General features: G+C 34.8%; 3 protein-coding genes across 4 annotated transcripts; 1 reads left to right on the top strand and 2 right to left on the bottom strand.

Moving 5' to 3' along the window:
- The first annotated feature begins 2,310 nt into the window (after nucleotides 1-2,310).
- LOC120326761 (medium-chain specific acyl-CoA dehydrogenase, mitochondrial-like) lies at nucleotides 2,311-4,440 on the top strand. The gene has a single exon (XM_078112047.1). The coding sequence runs from the start codon at nucleotides 2,343-2,345 to the stop codon at nucleotides 3,609-3,611; it is 1,269 nt and encodes a 422-aa protein (XP_077968173.1). The 5' UTR covers nucleotides 2,311-2,342; the 3' UTR covers nucleotides 3,612-4,440.
- Nucleotides 4,441-8,068: 3,628 nt separating this feature from the next.
- LOC120326317 (uncharacterized) lies at nucleotides 8,069-14,707 on the bottom strand. 2 transcript variants are annotated; one of them, XM_039392579.2, is made up of 8 exons: nucleotides 14,282-14,707; nucleotides 13,959-14,005; nucleotides 12,358-12,611; nucleotides 11,725-11,935; nucleotides 9,641-9,796; nucleotides 9,412-9,545; nucleotides 8,452-8,598; nucleotides 8,069-8,376 (listed from the first exon to the last, which is right to left on the bottom strand). In XM_039392579.2, the coding sequence occupies exons 1-8, from the start codon at nucleotides 14,427-14,429 to the stop codon at nucleotides 8,259-8,261; spliced, it is 1,215 nt and encodes a 404-aa protein (XP_039248513.2). In that variant the 5' UTR covers nucleotides 14,430-14,707; the 3' UTR covers nucleotides 8,069-8,258. The 2 variants fall into 2 exon arrangements, with proteins under 2 accessions (XP_039248513.2, XP_077968034.1); XM_078111908.1 differs by lacking the exons at nucleotides 13,959-14,005; nucleotides 14,282-14,707 and adding an exon at nucleotides 12,761-13,734.
- Nucleotides 14,708-17,358: 2,651 nt separating this feature from the next.
- LOC120325835 (chondroitin sulfate synthase 2-like) lies at nucleotides 17,359-22,099 on the bottom strand. The gene has a single exon (XM_039391997.2). The coding sequence runs from the start codon at nucleotides 22,040-22,042 to the stop codon at nucleotides 19,634-19,636; it is 2,409 nt and encodes an 802-aa protein (XP_039247931.2). The 5' UTR covers nucleotides 22,043-22,099; the 3' UTR covers nucleotides 17,359-19,633.
- Between the last annotated feature and the right edge of the window lie 967 nt (nucleotides 22,100-23,066).

Genomic DNA, 23,066 nt, shown 5'->3' with positions numbered 1-23,066 from the left:
TGGAATTGGAACATATTACATGGGCCTATATCACAGTATCAATATATATTTTTATACATAGGTACTTAATTTCCTATTTTCAAGTTCTGATATCAGTAGGACTATAATCTATATATACAAACTCTGTTAATGTAGTCTATACCTGTACGTAATAATGTGCATAAACAACATTGACTGTATAAGTTAATTCATTTGAATTAATTTTTTCAGATTATATCGAAATAAAATTATTATATTATTATTATAATTTTCACGTATAAAATTTTAATTATAAAAAAAACATTGTCTATCACAACTCATAGAAATATCGATAACATATTTTGAATACAATATACAATGCATATACAATGCATATACAGCCACATTGCCGCGTACTGTACAGGAAACGTAGTCATTTATATTGCGTCGGCATTCGGCAAAGCATGTCTGCGATGCACTGCAATAAGAAAACATTTCTCGAGACGAGGCGCGGGAAAGACGCCCTCCGATACAAGGGAAACGAATACCGACTTCGTGCTTAGTATTTACATGGCCATTATATAATGGTCGAGGTATTTTAAGTTTGTTTTGGTCTGAACCGCGTTTGGTCAATAATAATTGGGCCGTGACGCAGTTACAGCACAGAGAATGTTGACCCTGTATAGTTACAGTGTACAAAGTCCACAGAGGTTTTTCTCGCCACACTAGTTTATCAACCGAAGCATTGTGCCTACGCTGGACTAACCACTAAACTTGTAAACGCAATACAGAAATAAGTCGAGCAAAGAAGTGGACAAGTGAAAATGTCATTTTTATTTGATGACAGGACTTTATAGTTATTCAGGGAAGGTTATTTCTTTGGACGTGTTCGAGTTAATACAGATGTACAGCTCGCATGTGCGTGAGAGTCAGTAATGTGAAACGCGTAACCCGTTATATCAGTATAAGTTAATGTAATGCTTGATAATAAAATGCAATTCGTGTTATTCCTGGGAACGTTCGTTAGTGAAAGATAGGACAGTGGACTATCCCATCTTACGTTTAAACTGTATTATCATTGATTAATTTTGCATCATTGTCTTAATAAATATTAGGGACTTAAATCACCCGGACTTTCATTAACTTGGACTAGCAGATAAATCCGAGCCAGCTTAGTGCTTGTGTTGTCCTCAATGTGAACTGCATGTTACCTGGCGTATTTTGTTGAATAACTTATTTGACTAGCCTACTTTGTTTAGTCATAGTGCAGATATATTGCGGAAACCTAATGCACAGAAATAGCCAATCCCATGTTAAGCTATTATCTTTTCAAGTGAATTGCCCTCAGGCCGTTCTCGTTTTCCGTTGCAGTAACAATAATAAAATTTCAAAACGAATTAAAAGTGGTTTCTTGCACCCTATTCCGACAGATGAACAGTCTCAATGTCTCACGAATGCGTGTGTTAAGCTCGGTAAGCGTCGCTACAAATGGAAATGTAACATCGATTTCGTCGTCAGCATGTGAAAAACATTACTCGTTTCAAACAAAACAAATGCGTGCCACGAGAAACTAGAAAATTCCACAAAACTCAAAATAGGGTTTGAAAACACTCCGACTGATATGCCAGATTACCGCATTCAAATTTTCTCTAGTTAATGGTATTCCTTGCTTTGAATTCTTTGCTTATCAAGATATTCAAGCTTGGTTTTTCATGATATTATGTAAAACCCGAAGCATTTCTGTCAGCTGTCATTTTATTTTGCAATGAGTTGGATTATTTCACTCTTTTTCAGTTATTCATAGATTGTACGTTCTTTCGCTTACCTTTTCACAAGTTGCGTAGAGCCTTATGAAGAAAAGATTTCAATTGCTTATATGAAATTGTTTCGATTAAAAACTCTAGGAACTACGTATTTTACACTCTTAACTACTACGTATTTTCGCCACCTTGTCGCACATTTCCTTACGAGAGATCGATGATTAAAAACCCAGATATTAATAAAAAAAATTTATGGACTCTTACTTAAGACCTAAGCACTTAAGTATCAATAATGAACCTGGCGTTCTTTTGGGGAATAGTCCTCATACCTACAAACATTTATAGAATGGTTTTAAATGATATTTGAGAACGAAAAATAGGCCAATGTCGAGGTCTGTGTCGTCGACCAACTCGAATTATTGGCGCCCCAAGCACGCGCTCATTTTGCTTAATGGTTAATCCAACCCTGCTGCTAGCCATTGCAATAATCATAAATTCTTAGACATATGAACTAGGCTAATTGGGAGCCTCCCTCGTTTTTAATGCTTCCACAAAGTGGATTATTCAATTTTTTCTACCGATTATTAATAACGAGTATTTTGCTTGCCTAACAGACGCCTGACAATGAATACTCTGGGTGCGAATTTCCGATTGTTGTGTAGTATTAGGAATAGTTATACCAAGAGGCTTCTTCTGGCGGCTCGCAAACCCCCCAGTAGTGCAGCTTCCTCTTCTGGCTTGTGCTTCCAGTTATCAGATGAGCAACGAGAGTTTCAGGACGCTGTCAAAAAGTTTACAGCAGAGGAAATAATACCGGGAGCATCAAATCTAGACCGAACGGGCGATTATCCCTGGAAAATACTGAAAAAAGCTCATGAACTAGGATTTATGAATTTGCATATCCCAGTTGAATACGGCGGATTAGGATTGTCCACACTTGTCATCTGTATAGTAACAGAGCAAATTGGGTACGGTTGTACCGGAGTTCAAACGGCGTTCGAAGCAAATAACTTGGGACAAGTTCCGGTTGTTGTTGCAGGAAATCACGAGCAAAAAAGTAAATATTTACGACGAATGAATGAAGAACCGCTGATGTGTGCATATGCGGTCACGGAGCCCGGTGCCGGTTCCGATGTTGCCGCGATAAGTACAAAAGCTGAAAAGAAAGGTGACCATTACGTCCTCAATGGCCAGAAAATGTGGATTACAAACGGCGGAGTAGCCAATTGGTACTTCGTTTTAGCAAGAACCGTTACTGACCCAAAATTCCCAGCATCAAAATGTCTTTCTGGTTTCATAGTTGACGCCGATACGCCTGGTGTAATTCCTGGTAAAAAAGAGGTGAATATGGGACAACGATGCTCAGATACAAGAGGAATTACTTTTGAGGACGTACTTGTACCAAAAGAAAACCTTTTGGGAAACGAAGGAGATGGATTCAAAATTGCTATGAAAGCATTTGACTACACTAGACCTGCAGTTGCATCGGGATCTTTGGGACTTGCTCAAAGGGCTTTAGATGAGGCGACCAGATATTCTTTGCAACGCAGAACAATGGGAAAAGTTATTGCTCAGCATCAGGCCGTCTCTTTCATGCTTGCTGAGATGGCAATGCAGATTGAGCTTGCTAGGCTCGCCACCCATAAAGCTGCCTGGCAAATAGATAATGGATTCCGAAACACGATGGAAGCATCAATTGCTAAAGGGTTTGCTGGTGATGTCGCTAATAAATGCGCATCGGATGCGGTACAGATTTTCGGTGGTGCTGGATTCAACACTGAATATCCGGTAGAAAAGTTGCTGAGAGATGCAAAAATATATCAAATATACGAAGGAACAGCTCAGATTCAACGCATCATAATCGCAAGAGAACATTTATCAAAATATGTTTAGATATCATTCAATATTATTATATATTCTAAATCAATATTGTATATGAATACTTTAATTAATGGCAATATTGTATATGAATACTTTAATTAATGGCATATGGCATGACGTTCAAATCAATCAGTCGAACCATATTCATAGAGTGCCACTTAGCGACAATAGCTAAACGTCAAATGTTATGAGCTACTATACTGTATAGTGTATAGTATACCAATGTTTCCCAATTCCGAGGCCGCGGACTCAAATACCTCGCCTCAAATTGGTTGCCACAATCCGCGGTGATATCATAAATATTCAGTATCAAGGCTCTGGTTAATTATCCAATAAATAGAATCGTCGATTACTATGAGTCTGGTATAAATTAATTCCAACAACAGTCACATATTTCTAAATTACGATGCTCCACACTACAACGTTAACAAAAAATGTAGCCCGAACCTAGAAATAAAAGTCTGAGACAGAAAAGCTGAATAAGTCATTAGGTTAATATAAGCAGAAGCGATATCAAATAATAATATTTCTTGCCTGTAATATATTCCACAACATTTATGATCTAGAATCATGGTTTGAACAAAATATATATTTGCTGATTTCTATCTCAGGCTCTGTCACAACTCACAACCATGCATTGTGTGTAACTGTAGGTGGATAAGTTCTCCTAAAATATTACCACATTTATGATTCCGACAGCGTAAAGGCCATTGCTCGTTTTTTGTGATGAATAATGTCACAAAATTCATTCTAAAAAATATGTTGCGATTTGTGGAGAATTGTGAAATATTAGAACAGCCATGAAAAGGTAAACTTGAAAATAAAATGACAAGAATCGAGATTTTTTGTATTAAATGACGGAGAAATAAGGATGGGCTATAGCTGTCGTATCACCATTTGTTTGTGCCACAAAAACGAAGACAACAAAGTGCAATCGATCACGAATATGCTACTTGTGTTGTCGAACAATCTGCCCCACTGTGTACAATCCTATTTATTGCCGAGGATTTGTGTTGATGGTAATTCTCGAATTGAACATGCTACCGAATGAAGCCTTGCCCGAATTTTAACTTGATTGGAAGTGTGTTCTGCTTCTGGTTGTACTTTTTTTATCAATAACTGCAGGACCAATTGCCTTGGAATTTTTAGTGGTGGAAGATTGTATTCGTCGCAAGAAGACTATCAATTTTATTTATTTAGAAAAGCTGTTGTGGGCCCTATTGAATTCGTTTTTTGCGTGCGATTACGTCATCAAAAGTTGCACACCTTGAGGCGGTTACGTTTGCGTTAGTCGTGAAGGTTGCGGTACGTTGTGGACTAAGTGCGCAAATTTGAGCATAGTTCTCTTGTTTTCATTACAGTACCAAAAAAGCAATACCGGTATTTGTATTTATAAAAAAATAATGAATTCTATCGACAAAATTACAAAAGCTATTGTTTATCGCTAACTATTGCGTGTATGTTTATAACGGCAATGGTGTCTTTATCTTTGCATGAGATGATTCAAAATTGGCCTAATCAACAGTATATTATGTCAATGCTCAAAACATATACCTCTCAGATGACTACCTGCTTACATTTTCAACTCTATGTGAAATATGTGCTTGTCAGCAATCTCGATCGCGATCTATTTTGCGATATTGAACCGCGAGTGAGAATCCTATTATATATATATACAAATGTTCCGTGTTAGATAACAAATGGCACATTACTTGAAATAATTAAATTAAATTAACGCTCTCAAATAACAAAACAAAAAGCCACAACTCAAAAAGAGAGCCGAGCAGAATGTACAAAAGTACTCACTCGCAGCATCAAAAAGTAATATCCTCTAAGAGTCTAAGTAATGGGTTACAGTCGAGTAGACACATAAATCCGACAGGCACAAAATGGATCGAACTATTCTAGATGAAATCAGTCTTTCAATACTGATTTGCCGTTCATATACTTTTTGACCAATTTCCGTTGTAAAATCGTGAGATATTTCGATCTAGCGATAAACCCATACTCACAAATAATACAAATACCAAGTTCGCTACCACCTCTTCTAATATGAATATGCCGTATAAAATTTGGCATAAAGTAGGATTGAAATCGCGATCTGTTACTTGTGTCAACCTATATGGTAATATATTCTGGAAGCTTATCAATGTTTAACGATGGCAAGTATTGCATGGCCAGAACTTTGTGAATTTAGAGCCCGCAATAAAATGTATGATGAACCAAAGGTAGGTCTTAACAATTATTTAATCTTATTCTAATTTAGGCCACCCCGTAGGGCTGCATTAAGGCTCTCCTTCGACAAAAACTACTTTAAACTAGGAGTAAACACTAAATGAAAAGAAATTGTGACATAGCAAATCATATGACGGTATTCAATCATGCATCAGTCACATGCATTTATGCATTTAAACAATTTCTTTACACATGGGCCATAAAAATCAATTTTGTTTTCGCGTGCGTTACATCTGTTTTAATATTTACGTTTGTCATACTTCGTGCCAACCTAATAAAGATTTATATACAGTGGTGGGATCCAGCCGGTTCGCACCGGTTCTATAGAACCGTCTCACGGAATTTTATGTAATAGAACCGGCTAAAAAATAGAACTTTCGTGAAGGAACCGGCTGACAAAGAATTTGAATCCCACAACTGTTTATATAATTTATTTTTGATTGGGTATATTTTCTGAACACATTATTGGTCTATGTGTACGCTAAGTAAGCTAAACTTCATTATCTATTCTACCATAATTATAAGTCAAAGTCACTTTGTGAATTGTGATGATTGTATTTTCAAGATATCATAATAAACAAAGGTAAATTTGACTCAAATTTTCATATCAGAAGTGAATGAAGAAAACGACGAGCGTATCTGCATCTCCTAATATTCGTGCCCCTCCGCCTAATGATATACGCTACGTACAAGAGCTGCTAACGACTGATACTTACGTTGGGGATGCTGCTAAAATAATTTTAAGTAATATTTTGTGTGTTTTTCCACCCAAGCCATCATGTGATAGTATGACCTGGGTGATACGACTCGGGAGTCGAAGTACGTATAAATTCGACAAATATCTGTACCATTTATAGTGATGATATTTAGGCAAATATATCACAGAAAACTACAAATCTTACTCTGTCTATTATCGGTATCGTCGTCTCACTCTGTCTCCTGGTTTTGTGAGTATATATTTGGTATATTTTTTCAAATTTTTGAACAAAAGTAAAATATAGTTTTATTATACCGTAGAAAAATGAGTAATGACAATTATGATATACATGGCAGAATTATAAAAATTATGATAAAATAAGCATTGTTTCCTATAATCAAGTATTTCAAATTGATCTTAACATAAGTGACTCTAAATCGAATCTAGAATATGGGTTACAGCATAACTGAATGAGCTGGGTTCATTTATTGTACTAGTAAATGTGAATGATAATTAAATTTTTTGCAAAAACATACTATTAATAATCACCTATCGATAGATTCCAATCTGGTCAAAGTACCAAAACGAGCCAACGGTGGATGTTTCTGTTGACAGCGCTCCACAGCCCTCATCATTTTACACTCCATTGCGTCAATTTTTGTATCAACCATTAACAAATTAAAATCTCTCAGATTATTATCCCACAGAAATATCAAATATGCGTTCCATTCGGCACGACTCATTCAAATACTTTATAATTGCGTATCTATTGTCGAAAACTACAATAAAATCAAATAGAGACTTTTAACGTCTACTCACTATGTTTTGGTGAACCCGACGTGATTTGAACAAGCAGGCACTATCATTTCTATTTTCATTTAAATTTATTGTAGGTCAAACCTAATATTCATCTGTGTTACCAGACATGAATCAAGATCCAGAGTATGAGTACCTACCATCAGTGGCTGGTAAAGACAATGTTGTTTTCCAGTCCGACCAATCGACCATGGTATGATTTTTTAATATATTTTAATCATACATTCTAGATACAAACACAAGAATATGCTCATTCGATTTAAAATGATATGATTTATATGCGCTGTTGCCGAAAGTGAATTACCAAATCCCATTTTTTACCACTCAATATCGATTTCATGAGGTTAAATAAATGTTATAATAAACTCTACGAATTTAAATTCTTTATCATGCTTGTTTTCATGTTTTTTTTTAATATCTGAGTTGCGGCTAGTATAGTCATGTTCTGGACTATAGCGAGGTCACTATGGAAGCCGTGAACAATGCAATCAGTTATCATTGTTTGTGACTTCATGATCGTTTATTTACGCTTTTTCAGGTTTGAAGAGTGTCGTCGTGCTAAAGAATCATCTGCAATGTATATTTTATAGGATAGGGTTTACGGGGGAGAGGAAATATAGTTTGAACCTTTGCTAAAATCTGGGGGACGATTGTTCCTACGTACCTTTGGAGTTTACTATTATTTCTGGCAAGCGAAATAACATAAATGCTACCATCGAAATTCATTACATGACACTATATTTTAATAAAAATTTGATGGCGATAAATATGTGGTCGAAAGTACAACCTTGTCGGCTTATGTCTCAGTAACAGTAAGTGTTTGAGGTAGAAAATATAAATTAGAAATATTTTTATCTTCATTTTGTTTAGTGATTTGTCCTTTCATTTCTTTCCAAATTATGCCATCAAATCTATGTTAACCGATGTGACATGAAATTTGTTGTATTATACAGTGCTTTTCTTGCAATCTCACCAAATGTTGTGTCCATCGTTTTGATGGCACCAGGATATTTGAATTTCACCTTCAGTCTGCAAAATATAAATCCGTTCAAGAACTCTTCTTACAACAGACGCAACATATATATTGTCCGAAATAAGTACTACCTTTTAATAGGATGTGTCCATAGGTGGATCGCGTAGTTTTTTTCATAGGGATACTTCATTAAAAACACCGATTTCCAGCCATCCCATTTCGGAAGAAATGATGTCATTTCGACGTGGATGTCGGACGTTTCATTTGACACCCATAATCTAGAAAAAAAATTCAGGCATGTTTATAAAGTTACCTCGTAGTTAATTTCCAGGGCCGTACAGGTTATGATATAACAAAGTCTATATTCCATCGTTGAGTTTCATGATGCATATCGCCTGTATGTGCTTAGAACACAAGCTTTTGTGAGCAAACGCGTGATCTGCGGGTAAATATTATGCCGTTTTGCAGTCTGTTCAAAACCGCGTACTTGAGACCAACGTTCCCTTTAAGCTGCGCGGCCGCGCAGCTGGCCGAGAAACCCCGCGCAGTATGCCTACTTTCGTTCTGCCGCGCACTGCATATGATAAATAAATTCTGTGTTCGTTTAAAATGTTGTGTTATTTTCTCTTTTTTCTAATTTTCCGCGCAGACCTTTTTTTTGGAGCTCACATGGCCTTCTATTCCGCGCAACAAAGCAAGTTCTTAGAAAGCTTGCTTGAGACCGACGTTCAGTTCAGAATTTTTTTTTCATAGCATGTAGTTTAGAGTGAAAAGACTTGATGTAACAGTGGGAAACATTTAGAACTTAGTTCCGATTGCTTGTGCATTGCCTATTATTTAAATAATATTATTGGAAGTATGGAGAATCACGCCTTTTGGGGGAAACGAGGACAAGTTTAACGAGCGTACGTCTTACATAAACCAAACAAAAGTAAGTTTCTTTAAAGGAAAAACTTTTGCTTCTGTTCAGATATGGCGATAATTTTCTCTATCTCCCACCCTATTTCGCATCAATACATATGAGGGATAATATAAACCACATATAACTATAATGGAATCCTAAATAAAATAGGGAAAAAGAAAATAATAACCTCCATGGATATCGACATGAATTGTATGCCCATGATTGTTCCCTATAATCTTTGTAACTTTCCGTTCTCCACCTTTGCAGAAATGAGGAATTACGCTCGCTCAAAATTACACCGTTGTTCAACAGCCCGTGCTCCTGATTTAAAATTATATTTAAAATAATTAAAAGTTGTTGCACTGTTGTCATACAGATATTTTTGCTCGAAAAACTTACAGGGCGGTGTGTCATACCTGGAATGGTAAAACAGCAGAATAATTTCTCAAAGTATCAAAAGATTTCACAACAAGGACAGTATCGTCTAAATAAATTCCTCCCCATTTCAGCAGTATATCAAGTCTTGCAACATCCGCTTGGTGATGAACGCGATGCAATTGGTGTTCATAAATCTTAAAATAAAAGTGATGGAATTTTTTGCAACTATGGTTTGTAACAAGTACAAAACATAATCCAAATTTGCCGAACGAGAAATTTAACAATTCTAGAAAAAGTTTGTGTGATCAAATCATTAATTCTATCTCTTTTTTAATTATCAATTTATGTTTTTGCCGGTTACTGTACCCGAAAAAGTCGTAAAATCCTTGAACTCTCTAATATATTCTTTCCTTTGAAACTCAAAATGGGAAAGATTTAAACGTAAAACACTGATTGGCCAGAAATGAGTGGGGGAATTGATATCGTAGAAGCAATTGGAATACCATTGAACTTTATTATTAACGAAAAATAGAACTATATTGTTTATTTAAAGGAAATTTATGGTACATATATATAACTCTCGCTTTATGAAAAGTCTTCATTTAATAACAATTAAGGATACACTTCGTAACTGGTACAAGAAATCAACAGCTAATGCCAATATTCAACTCTATAATGAACCATTACCGTACAACAAGAAATTACAATATGCACGAATGCCATTTTTTGTGAAAGCTTTGAATGAACGAGTAATATGTGAATTACATCATTTGGCAAACAGAAATTCTTTATATATACTGTTATTTCCAACTGATAGAACAGTTCGGTATAGAATATAGTGCAAATTAGTATTATATCTATTATAAATTAATTGGCTGCATACCAGAAAGTTGGATGGAATGTTGATTTTAATTGTTTACACTACAGAATCAAAACATGTTCCATTTTTATCTAGTTCATTGTGTAAAAATACGTGCCGCTTAGCGTTTAAATGTATTATAAAAAAGAAATTCATTTCTCCAAAATAACGACAGCGGTTCAATTTGGCAAATTCAAATCTTTCTGGATTTTGTGAAAATGTGATTTTGTGATAAAACTCTCCAAGCACGCAACATTTTTGGGCACGAGTTAATCAATACCTATGTTTTATTACTGACGATGTTAATACATTGGGTGCTCCCGTTGTACGTGAACCAAGATGGCAGACACCGGCACGTAGTATGTGTACCAGGTTAGGGTTAGGCCTTAATTTTATTCCAATTTTCCTTATTTTAGTTTTATTACGAATTTGGGAACTAGCCAAGTGACTCCCGTACCCGATACCCTAGCCTAACCTGATACACATACTTATACGTTCCGGTTCCGCCATCTTGGTTCGCATACTAGGGGAGTACCATAAATTGTATATTAATTTGTGCTCGTTGTTTTTATATATCGGTGTAAACTGCAGCATATTCTTCAAATCTTTAGTATTTTTGTTATCTTTATCCAAAGTGTAAGAGAAAGCGAAAAAAGATATGCAACTAATCAGGGAAAACTAGCTTTACATAATAAAAAGTGGAATTTTATGTTATGGTTAAAAGAGTGCTGAGTGAATATGTTATACATATGTAATTTCAGTTGATTTGCTTGTCTTGGATTTTATTTTTATGGAATAAAAAAAATAGGTAGAAAAAATCTGAATTTCCGTTTTATATTCAATGTTGATAGCGCAGTAGATAAAGCGGATAATAAATGATATAATTTCACGGTAAATTGAATGACACTTGAGGCATGGTATTATATTTTTTGACTTAACTGAGCACAAGAATTGAAGCATTTGCATGAACGTCAATCATCTGCATATTTCCTCGGAGAAGTTTGCAAATTGTTTTCTTATTTAAATGGATAATACAAGTTCATGTTTTAAGTGAACAGCGTTAATTTTATTGGACTCAGAAAAGGCTATTGAGCAGAAAAACACTGCTTTTATTGCGCTGATCGTTTGCATACTTATTATTCGAGAATTCTGGACGTTTGTGCTCTCAGGGCCCTCTTGTGGTAGAAAGAGAGCGACACAAGGATGCATCACCCTAAGTGATAAATAATATCAATCAAAACACTTATTTCCCATTTTTCTCACCTTCGTAGGCGGTGAATGAAAAACTGCATAAACTTTTTGGTACTTCCTGATCCTCTCCCACCACAGGCCTCTAGGTTCACAATCAGAATGCAAAATTATTGCAGTTGGTTTCAGATTTCTGATTGAAGTCAGCATACTGATATAATGATAGAAGTCAAACTCTCTTTCGCAACCGAACCAAATATAATGAACGACGTTGGGTATTTTATACCTGGATATCAGATAATATATTACTACATTAGAGTAGTTGTAGAAACAAAATGAGTACAAAAGTTATGCAGCGCTTCGAGTAGAGGAATAATCATGAGTCGTCAATTTATTTATCATACTACAATAGCCAAATTCAAAATTTCAATTCTCAATAGTTTTTTGTTTTGTCTATAGACCTTAATTTGGTTTTAGTTTAAAAAGAGTCCTGATAAGGTTCGATGATATTTCTTAAACCTTACAGAAAGGTAACAAGCTGTGGAACGGATTAAAATGTATGAAAATATTTGTAATGTTAAATTAAATCTTATCGATAGTAAACTTGTAGGGTATAGTATCATTGTTTGAGCGTGGCGTTAGCGACGGGAAATTAAATATTATTTGTATACTTCCTATTATTATAAATTTGTATTATAAAACAATTACCTGGTGTCATTTATCCTCTTGAAAATATATGTCAAAATTTCAAGCGACAGTTTTCTTTTACAAACTGTATTGTTTTGACATACTTGCGATCTGAATACATTTCGAATATCGTTATTGTTGTCGTCAATCCGTAGTTTATCGGGTCCGATAATGTTCAATGTGGTGTTGCCAGGAGGAATATTTCTCGTACGAAATTTCAGGGATATGCCATAACTGCCGAAGACTTTTTTGGAAATTGTTCCGATTCGAGTAACCTAAAATAAAAAAACAATACAATAAGCAGCGTCATAACTCGGTTCTCATAGGCAATATCGACGTGGCTATGCTTCTTTGGATTTTTTGATATACCTATTTACTGCGTCACAAAGAACACCCACGTACATATTTTAAAATGTGCAAATACCTTCCACGCTGAAAATATTTTCATGTCACATTGCGGTGCTCATCAACGAATCGTTTCGTCCCCCTTTACAAGTCGGCGATATCGCCCTAGGCTTAAACAAACCTTGGGTTAAAGTACGTTTCCAAGTCAGGGAGGAATGGCTCCGTCCTGAACAAATGCGACATGCGCATGTCACTAGCTGGGAATCCACGTATAGTTGAATCAATCAATTTGTTCTTATGCATAGAGAGGGTTGGGAACAACTGGGTTGAACGATTGAAGTCGCTTAGACCTTAGACCGCTTAGCCTTGGAAGATCTTAAAAGTGGGAACAGTTTCTAAAAACGTAAAATCCCAAAATAAACCGGTATTAAATATCAAAGATAATTACAAAAATTACATAGTGGCTGAGCTGGATTTATTTTGCTGTATGCGACAGATGACAGTCAACGCAAAAAGTAAGATCACGTGAGACTTAACGACCTATCCGATAGTAAAGGTGTAAGAATTTCATTATTAACATCACTTATACTTTGTATCAGTGGAAATTATAGCCGCACATTTTCAGACATGGAATGAAACATGGAATGGGAGACAAAAAGTAACAGGATCTGAGACTGCTATTCAAACCTAGTTTATGCGGTTTGATTTCATGAGACAACACCTTGTGGATGAAAATATATAGAAGAAATATTCAATAAGCAGAAAGGGTCATTGGTGTGTAAATGTGCAAGCATTAAAACTTTGAACCACCCTCTTCCGAATCCTATGCGAAAGATTTCTACCATAATCGACGTATTACAAAATGTGGTTAATGACAGTCCTTGCAAACTTCTTTTTCCGTCAATTATCCATCGTCAAGCAAAATACTATCTCGTCTACCTACTATAAACAAACTTCAACGCGGTCGTAATGAAGAACTTCTGCTCATTAATTATTTTGTAAGCACTTAAGCGTGCAATTAGGTTGAGTAATTACAAAGTTGCGCAATTGATATTGTCCGCGATTAAGGTTAATTGCTAGTCTCTAATCTTGCGAATTTGTTATCGAGTACTTCCTGCACAATATGGGGTGCGAAAGTGAATAATAAACATTACACACTCTCAAACATTAATATTTCTATAAGTATATACGTCGGTGTAATGATTCTAATTTTTAACGGAAATGATCAATAGCCGGTGTTCTACACCTAGTCAACATAAAGATTGAAGTAAACATACCTGTAACGATTGTTCTATTCGTGTTAGACTTCTTTTTGTGGTTGAATCTAGAATGTTTGAAAATTAAAATTTCGTACTTATGTGTGTATTGAAATATTTTTTTCTAAATAAAAACGTTCCTCCGTCCACTATTTATAATTAATAACAAACATGGACAATTATTTGTTTTATATGAAAAAAATATTTCGTGTCTCTTATTCTTCTCTTACACAACGTGTGCACGAAACAACTCGTTTATTGTCACACCAACATCCAAGCTAGACTACATTATATATGATTCACATAATATTACTGTATTACTTAGTGACTCGGATAGAAATTACCTGATGGAATTAAAGAAGTTTTTGTGTACAATTGCAAACCACCGACAATACAAACTCCGACCATTATGATAATGAGTATCCTTGTAAAATTCAACTTAGATTCACGTGATTTCTTCAAGTTCACCCTTTCACAATTTTGTGAGTACATTTTTGCACTGAATTATTGTACAACTTTTATTGTAAGCTTCCCCAATGATACAAAAGTTTTCTAGTTATAAACATAATGAAAATTGTTAGTTATCTATCCCACGTAATCAGGGTTGTGTGGCAATTTGTTCAGTGCATACATGCTGTTAAGCGTACGGTACCTTTTCTGTAATGCTGTTCGAATTGTATTTTCTAACTAATAACTAATCAAACAAATAATCGATATGCGATAAGGTTGACGAATAAATACCCTTGCAACCGACAAAACCTTAACAATAATACTAAAATGCTTTATCAGCTAATTCGCAATTGCCCATCGTATTCATGTTTGAAACTCTGGGTCCAAACATGCCTCAACCCAAAAGTGGATTACTTTGTTGCACTCCTTATACACGATAAAAGGTATAAAAACTGTGATAAATTTTGACGCTTTTATCTTATCCCGGTAGATAAATCTCGCTTTATGTCAGTATGTGCCCATGTGGTAGCTAAAGTATTAAGTTGCTGAAATAATATATTTCGTATTTTCTAGTGAGTGTTAAGTTACTTGAGAAAGCATTCTAGTTGACTTTTTAAAGGTTGTGAATAAATGGTAAGATTACCATATTTTGACTTTATACTTTACAACTTGCAGTACACCAATGTACTCGCCAATCCTTCCCTAAATTTGTATACTCTCCCGTTGATTACTTCATAAAACTCCTCTCAGAATTCCGAACTATTTCATTTTATGAAATGACATCATTGTACTCTGCTCTATAACTGTTTACGTCTTTGATTTTTTGTTGAAAGTCGGTAAAAAATTAATTGAAGTGCTGTAGTTTTCCGTCCAGCTGCACTATTATAAAAGTGTAGTAAATTCATCTTCCATTCTATAAATAAATTTAACTTAACACGGGTGACTGAAGAAGGGCTATTATATATGCCTCTTGCTCAGTCGGGTACAGTACTCAGGTGTAAATACCTGGCAAATAAGACGTAACGTCGTATTTCACTTTACTTTCTGATTGTGCGATAATAACAAAAATAATTGTTCTTGTATCCTTCCAAAATTATTATGATAAAATAAGCTAAATTTATTCATGATTGAATTATTTTTGTATAGAACGATCCACTAATGTCGGCCAGTTTTTAACCAATTTGTACGGACTTTCACTGAAAAGATAATTAAGATAAAGAAAGTTTTTTATTCTGTTCCCTTGAAATTCACACACAACATTTATGTGTATATATTGCGATTGAAAATAAAATAGATTCGACGATAAAACGAGCTTGTGGCTTTCATTTCCCGTGCGTAGGGTAGAAGTCGAATAATCCGTTATTGGATGACGTCGGCTGTCCATACAATTAAGACGAGATTTGCTTGACTTCGTGACTCAATATAATTTCAAATGACACTGGGAATATATTGTTAAAGGAATATTTTGGCCTACAGACGTTCAATTAATATCTTTATAAACCGTTTTAGAAAGCATAAACTGGGATATACATCGACCATTAGTGAACAACTACTATTAAATACCGTTCTGCTCTGAATTCAAAAACCAACCACAAGTTTATTGCTTTATATGTGGTAACGACATTTAGTATTAATCAGCATGATTGAAGTACTAATGGTGTTCCAAGTTGATGTTTTTAGGTTATGTAATATAATTCATATCAAACTTGGTGTAAAACACTATGTCGGAAGAAAATCAGAAGTTGGCCTTTTTTCACGTTTTGTTAATGAAGTATTTTGCGAGCCCGTAGTTTGAAGTCAAAACACGAACAAAAAATATTAATTGACCGCAGGTGATACCACTCGCGATGCTCTTACGTCTCAAGGTTGCAGGTGTGAACGAAACAATCAGCAATCGCGCTTGGGCGTAACGAAAAATTGGAGAAATCATCAAATTTTAATGATGGCTTTGAATCGATTCCATTGTATCTCATCACGCTCAAGCAGAGAACAAAAAAGAATTCCTTCTGAAGGCGAAAATATGGATAATTTTAAGGGTAGGCGCCGAGGGTAATTCTGCCACACATTTTCGAATACGGGACATTTAACCAAATATAATTTTTCACTACATCATTCATTACAGTTTATGAAATAAATTTCGAAAGCATTTTACAAGAGTTTCATTATCCAGTATGGAATATTATATTTTCGTTCTTTCAATATTCTTACATCAAAGCGAAAAGCACTAAAAGTACTTTGCTCTCTCAACAAGCATTCGACGTCATCGGAGAAAGTCGCTCTTCGAATCAAGCCAATGGTAATTCGGAAGGAATAAAATAATCACACGTCATAGCTGTGTCGTTTGTACTGCTTGATGTAACCCCGTTTAAATGAGTCCACCCACAAAGTAAATAGCGTACAGGCGTTAACTCCATTGTGGTTTGTTAAGTATTTCGGAATTATTGAACATTCTCTTGTGAAATCCCGATTTTTGGCATGTATTTTTTTGCAATTACCAGTGGCTGTTAATTATGCTTCATGGCTATCGGTATTTGATGAAAATATCATAATATCTGAATGATTATGCACCAGTACAATAATATGTACACAATGCAATTACCCTCTTTATGCTTCCCCATCACGACTTTCATGTTTGTAAGCAAACGCACGGGGCGTTGACGTAACGACGTCAAAATAAATATTTGATTTGACAGTGAGGCACTTGGTGTTTATTGAAAAACCATTCATAAAACACAGCGAAATAGTCGCTGATTTCCACATGATAAATTTTGCAGCACCGACTGCATGCGTTATTAACACACAACGAATAGAACGTGCAATCATCGCCCAAAATCACAGATATCCAGCCCTGACTGCGTTTGTTCGGGAACACAGGCTGAAAACTAGTCCTTCCTTTAACATCAAGGATTCAAGCAGGAAACTCTTAACCTCCGCACCCTGTCATCCCCGGAATCAAAAAATCACCAATAGCTTAATTACCAAAAATTTTATATATTTGATTGATATTCAGGTAATAAACAATATATACCGGTACTTGGAATCAGACACAATAAGAAGACAACGTGAATATAGACAGAGCAGACTACACAAGCAATTAAGTACTCAAGAAAAACAAAACTTTATAATATGAAGAAAATTGACTGCTGGGGACGGAAACTCCAATTGCATAATATTTTATGCAAACTGCGCAAATCAATCAGTTTTAGGTCTCGTGGAAATAGGCATTTATTTCCAAGCAATGTGCTACATTATTTCTGCATGGTTAAAGTAGCTCGCGGCATCCCAGTCGCCACCCATGACAGAGGTGAAGTTTCCTTGCGTCCAAGCAAGTGTGGGAGACCATACTATGAGGAAAATTCCCAACAAGAAAAGTCAATTATCGATGCAGATCAGGAAATATGAAAAGGAATTAATCAAACATAGAACAAGGAAAGCCCATGAAAGTTGCCATTAGAGAAGTCACAATTTTAATAAAAAAATGTATTATAATGGGTGCTCCTGAAGTATGCGCACCAAGATGTCGCATAACCTGAACCCTAACCTGGTACACAACCTGAGTTCAGGTTGTATATCTTGGTGCGTATACTTTAAGAGGTCCTTATAATGAACTGAAAAAATGAGTATTATACATTCCAAGGTTCAGAATTTTCATACTAGTTGTTTCCAAAAATGACCAATTGTTTATAATTACCAAAAATTACAATTTCATAATAATTTAATGTACAACATGGTGCAGTTAACATCAAGAAAAAAAAGTAACTAACAAAAATATGCAAACTGTTCACTATAAATGCAAAAATACACACAACAAATAAAAAGACGAGTTCATGCCATATGCGGGAAATGAATATGATGATGTACCAAGTCATTTGATTAGGAATGAACACAAAACATTAAGTTCAGAATAATATCTGTCACATGCACAGTATTGTCAAAATCATTTGAAGAAATAATGCAGCAAGTCATATTGAGGAATGAGTTTAATGACATCAACAAATAACATTTAAATGGAAAGATTATAACGATCTGTCCTGATATGTGAAAACGTCAGTGGGAAAATAGCTGCAATCTGAAATGAAGTCTATGTTAGGTCATGTCAAGTTTTAAAAGACCTAGCATAAGTGCTATATTGTCTCTTCGGAAATTTGAGATTGCATACTACTAGCATTGGCAGAACATGTCTGTAATCACTTTGTACTTGGTAGTATTCTAGGAAATAGCATCATATATATGGTTTAATATATTGGACCAAACTTCCTACCAATTACAAATAACACTATTTAAAAGATTCCAATCACCATTGCATATGAATAAACTTTGAACTTTGTATCCAAAATCATAGCACATATTCAATACATAAAAAATACACTAAATTAAAAACAATTTGTTTCTCTTGCAATAACTGTGTAAAACTTTATCGGGGAATATAGAAATGTCACGTTTTTCTGGTTCTAGTGCTCCAAATAGTGATCATCACCTTCTTAACTACTCTGAATTGGTCAATTTCATATGACTTTACGGGAAGAGCCTCCGTAGTTATATTATATTCATGGGAATTCTAATTAGTTTTTAAAACATCTTAACGGTTTCTCACAAATGTCGTCTTGTATTCAGAAGTATTATAAAAATATGTAACAAAAAAGTAAAATTACTATATAAGATATGGCACGAAGAAATGAATACAAGAACAAAATTTTAGAAGCACCATTATGAAAAGTAAATCATGCAAAAACTACAAGCATTGATGGATGTGTGTTGAAGATAAATTTTATTGATAACCAACACCACATTACGCATAAGACACTATTATTTACTGTTTGGTGAACATCATCATGATACATTTATAAAGTTCTACACTACAGTGTGAATAATAATAATGAATAAGAACTCAATAAAAATAATCGAAGATTGAAGAGAACATGAAAAAATAAAAAGGCTTCATTTAAAAATACAACATGCAGTTAGTAATATTTTAATATGTGGGTGAATATATTTAATAAATATCAAAGAATGAATTATTACTGCATGAATTACTTTTTTCATTTCAATTCCATTTCTCGTGGAATTTTACAGTAGGGCGGAAATACGGCTAAACAGTCTTCCCAAATTTAAAAAAAAGGCACCAAATGAGAATGTGATTTGAGGTGTAGCAGTAATTGAAAATATTCACTGCTGTGTTTCAACTTGATAACCAGAAGCTATACAAGTTTCTCATATTGCAGAGTAACAAATCAATTTCTATCACTTCACAATTTTTTCTCATTTTCATCTGGGAAAAGCTCCATAGCTAATTGTGTCCTTGATGCAAGACTTTCAGCATTGCTTCTTTCACATTTTTGATAAAGATCCTCACCAGATCTAGAATTACATTGCCGATGTGAGTAATGTCGCTTCAACTGTGGTTCAACTGCTCTAAAAACATGTAGTTCAGAGTATTTCACTAATAGTTTATAGATATCCAAGGTATCCATAGGATCTTTACCAGCATTGTTATCACTATCAGAAATGAATTCTGAGAGCTTATTTCTCGCTGCCATGTAGTCCGAGTTATAAAAACAAACTTCATCAAATGAGTAAAGATCAAAATGGCCGTAACTAGGCTTGATTTCAATATCCTTAGGAATTGGTTTATCTTTGAAGACAATGTCCGTGTTATATTGTGCGAAAGGTACAGGAAAAAACGTTTGCCAACCCTGTACAGCATTCATTCGACAACGATTTAAGAACTCTGTATCCAGAACAACATTGACACTTGTGAGAAAGAAAAGGGCATCCATCGGATGTTTTTTAGCGACAACATCCATAGTTTTCAGTTGTGAAGGAACTTCAGTCTTGATGCTAACCCAAGGAATAAGCTTAGCATTCCCAGCTGGTTTCTTTTTATGATATTTTGTTTCGTATTCTTGTAATTTCTGCTTAACATCACCAAAAACATCATCATCATGAATGCGTTGTGCATCACTTGGATCATATATGAAAACAACACTTAATTCAATGTTCTCATCCGCATCCAAATAAGCTGACGCGAACCTTTGTATAAATGCATCAAAATTGGATTTCTGGTCTGCAGTTATTGGTAATATCATTCTTATTCTAGTGGCTTCAGTTACATATGGCATCGGAATTATTTCAACTTGACTTAGTGGACGAAGCAAATGCACTCTATGATTTATCTCTATTTCTCCCTTTTCGCCTTCTACCATAGCATTGAGCAAAAGGTCAAGAGTATATTCCATGCCTCTTTGTGGATCAAAACGCCTATATCCATTCAAAAGTTTTTTCTTTTCCAAAACAATTTTTTGTGGATTATATTTATCATTTAGACGTTCCATGGCAATCTGTAGAATGTTCTGAACATCCAGCTTATCAATTCCAGATAATTCACACTTGGGAACCTCGCCAGGACATGTCAAAGTGTATTCTTCTGTGAAATAGTCCCACACTATAATATCCCAACGATTTGTGGGTTTAAATGGTGGATTTATACCAATAGGCCATGATGTCTGTTTGTCAGAATCTGGAAGTTTTGTGTTGATGAATTCTATTTCACGTTGTATAGCTTCGATTTCCTTTGATGCAAGCTCAATTTCAAATTGAGAAATCTGTCTATGCAGTTTATAGAACATTGGAGGTGTTTCCACATTTCCCACAGTGAGTGATTCTCTAAATGAAGTGCCTCCTACTCGTTCTGGGTCAAACATTTTTTCCGAAATTGTATAACTGAAAAAATTTTGACCATCTTGCTCTGTAGAGCATTTAATACGACCGTCGAATGTTTGATGAATGCAATTTCCCAACCATACACTCGGATCACTCATACTGCCTTCATTGGCACATTTTTGCAAATTTGGCAAAAGAGTGACGAGCAAAAGTCGTGACAATAGAATGCCGTTGTCCATACTACAATATGATATTGATTGTGAATCAATATTTGTTACATGTGGCATTCCCATGTATAATATTCTGTTGATGCTAATGTGACTGACAAGATTGTCTAAACGTTCTCCTTGAACATAAACATTGTCTTTTACTATAAAGAACCAGTCGTATGTGTCTTTGTTTTCTTCCAACATATTTGATATCATTTCATATAATCTATGCACCATAGTATCCCCTTTGAGCATTTTTGTTACCATATACTTTGGATTCTTAGACTGATTTTCCATGTCTGATACTGCAGCAACGTAAAATTCAACTTTTTGCAAAATATGTGCTGCTGTTTTATTAAAAGCGACACCAAGGCTTTGTAATTTATCTGTACTTGTTAGCACACCAACATATAGTTTTTCTCGAATGCCTAATTCTGTGCTTATAAATCGAGTCCTAACAACTTTTTTCTTATTTGCAGACAGATCAATTCTTGGTTTTAAGCCAGGATCAGTTATTATCCTTGGCTCAAAATCTTCAAAAGAGTCGTATATAGGTTCAGCTGGTGCTCCATCTTTATCCATTGTTTTTAATCCATCCCCTCTGTTTATTTGGTTAAAGTCTGAATCCACAGATCTCAGTTGACGATCAATATGATCCTTTAAAAAATTTTGGCAGCCATCTTGATTAAGTGGTATTCGCACAAGACTCATACTGAATCCAAGAGATAGTCCAAGTATGACAGGCAAAAATGGGCGAATCCATGACAACGATTTTGACTTTCTCATTTTTATTTTAGATTAAGATACTGTAAAGCCAAAAAAGGACTTTAGCTGGTCAGTAATCTGCAAAAAAACTAAAAAAGATAAAAACAAATACCCTAGTACTGCTGTACTGTAGTAAAACTGGTACTGTTGGTTAATGGAAAAATTATTCTATTCTAGAATAGAATCTAGTTCAGAAGTAAGGGTTTGTATAGCAGTATACTATAGTACTGCTGCACTGCATCCTTGTAGGCATTTTATACCCAAGACTCAGAGTATATTACAATATAAGTATATTTCAACTCCATAACCAGCATAACAGACAAAAAAACAATAAATAAAAACTGATTATAGAATCATTGAGAGCAAAGTACTTTATGTCTGTAAGTAAGGTTTATCGCGTATTGGAATATGAGTTTGAAGGAATTGGTTCGTGTTCACTCACCTAAAAGTACCGTATTGATTTAATTCACACACAACTGCACAACCACAAACAGACATGAAAGAAAAACATGAGAAACTTTAGATAAATCCCATACTGTTACTGTAATAAAAATTGATAAAAAAGTAATTAAAAAGAATAAAAAATGTTTGTCACCCACATATTGCAGTATTGATAATTTTGTAACTGTTTGCCAAGTTAAATATAAGTTAACGTTAGATTTTATATTAAGGATTTCTAGGGGATGAATCAATTTTGCGTACGAAGATTATTATATTACATAATATTATATGCCGAAGAAGCTAACATCTGTTGATGTTGTTTCCTGAGAGGAATTTTTGTAAGTTTTTGCTGTACCTATTTGCTTTTGACAACCGAATCAGCAAGTTATGAGTGAAGCATTGTTTTGTTTGAATCAGGCCAACTTTAATAAACAGTATGTGCATTATTTACATCATGCTGTTTGTCAGTTACCGTACCTCTCTGCATAGTTCATGGCAATAAAAAGTAAAAAAGACAAATTCAATAGCACTTGAATAACTGTATAATTTTAAAATTGTGCGTAAGCAACTTGAACTATACAAATTATTCTCACCACTCGGCAAC

Source organism: Styela clava, chromosome 4, assembly GCF_964204865.1.
Source record: "Styela clava chromosome 4, kaStyClav1.hap1.2, whole genome shotgun sequence".
NCBI classification, from domain to species: Eukaryota; Metazoa; Chordata; class Ascidiacea; order Stolidobranchia; family Styelidae; genus Styela; species Styela clava.
This window is presented reverse-complemented; position numbering and strand designations above follow the sequence as displayed.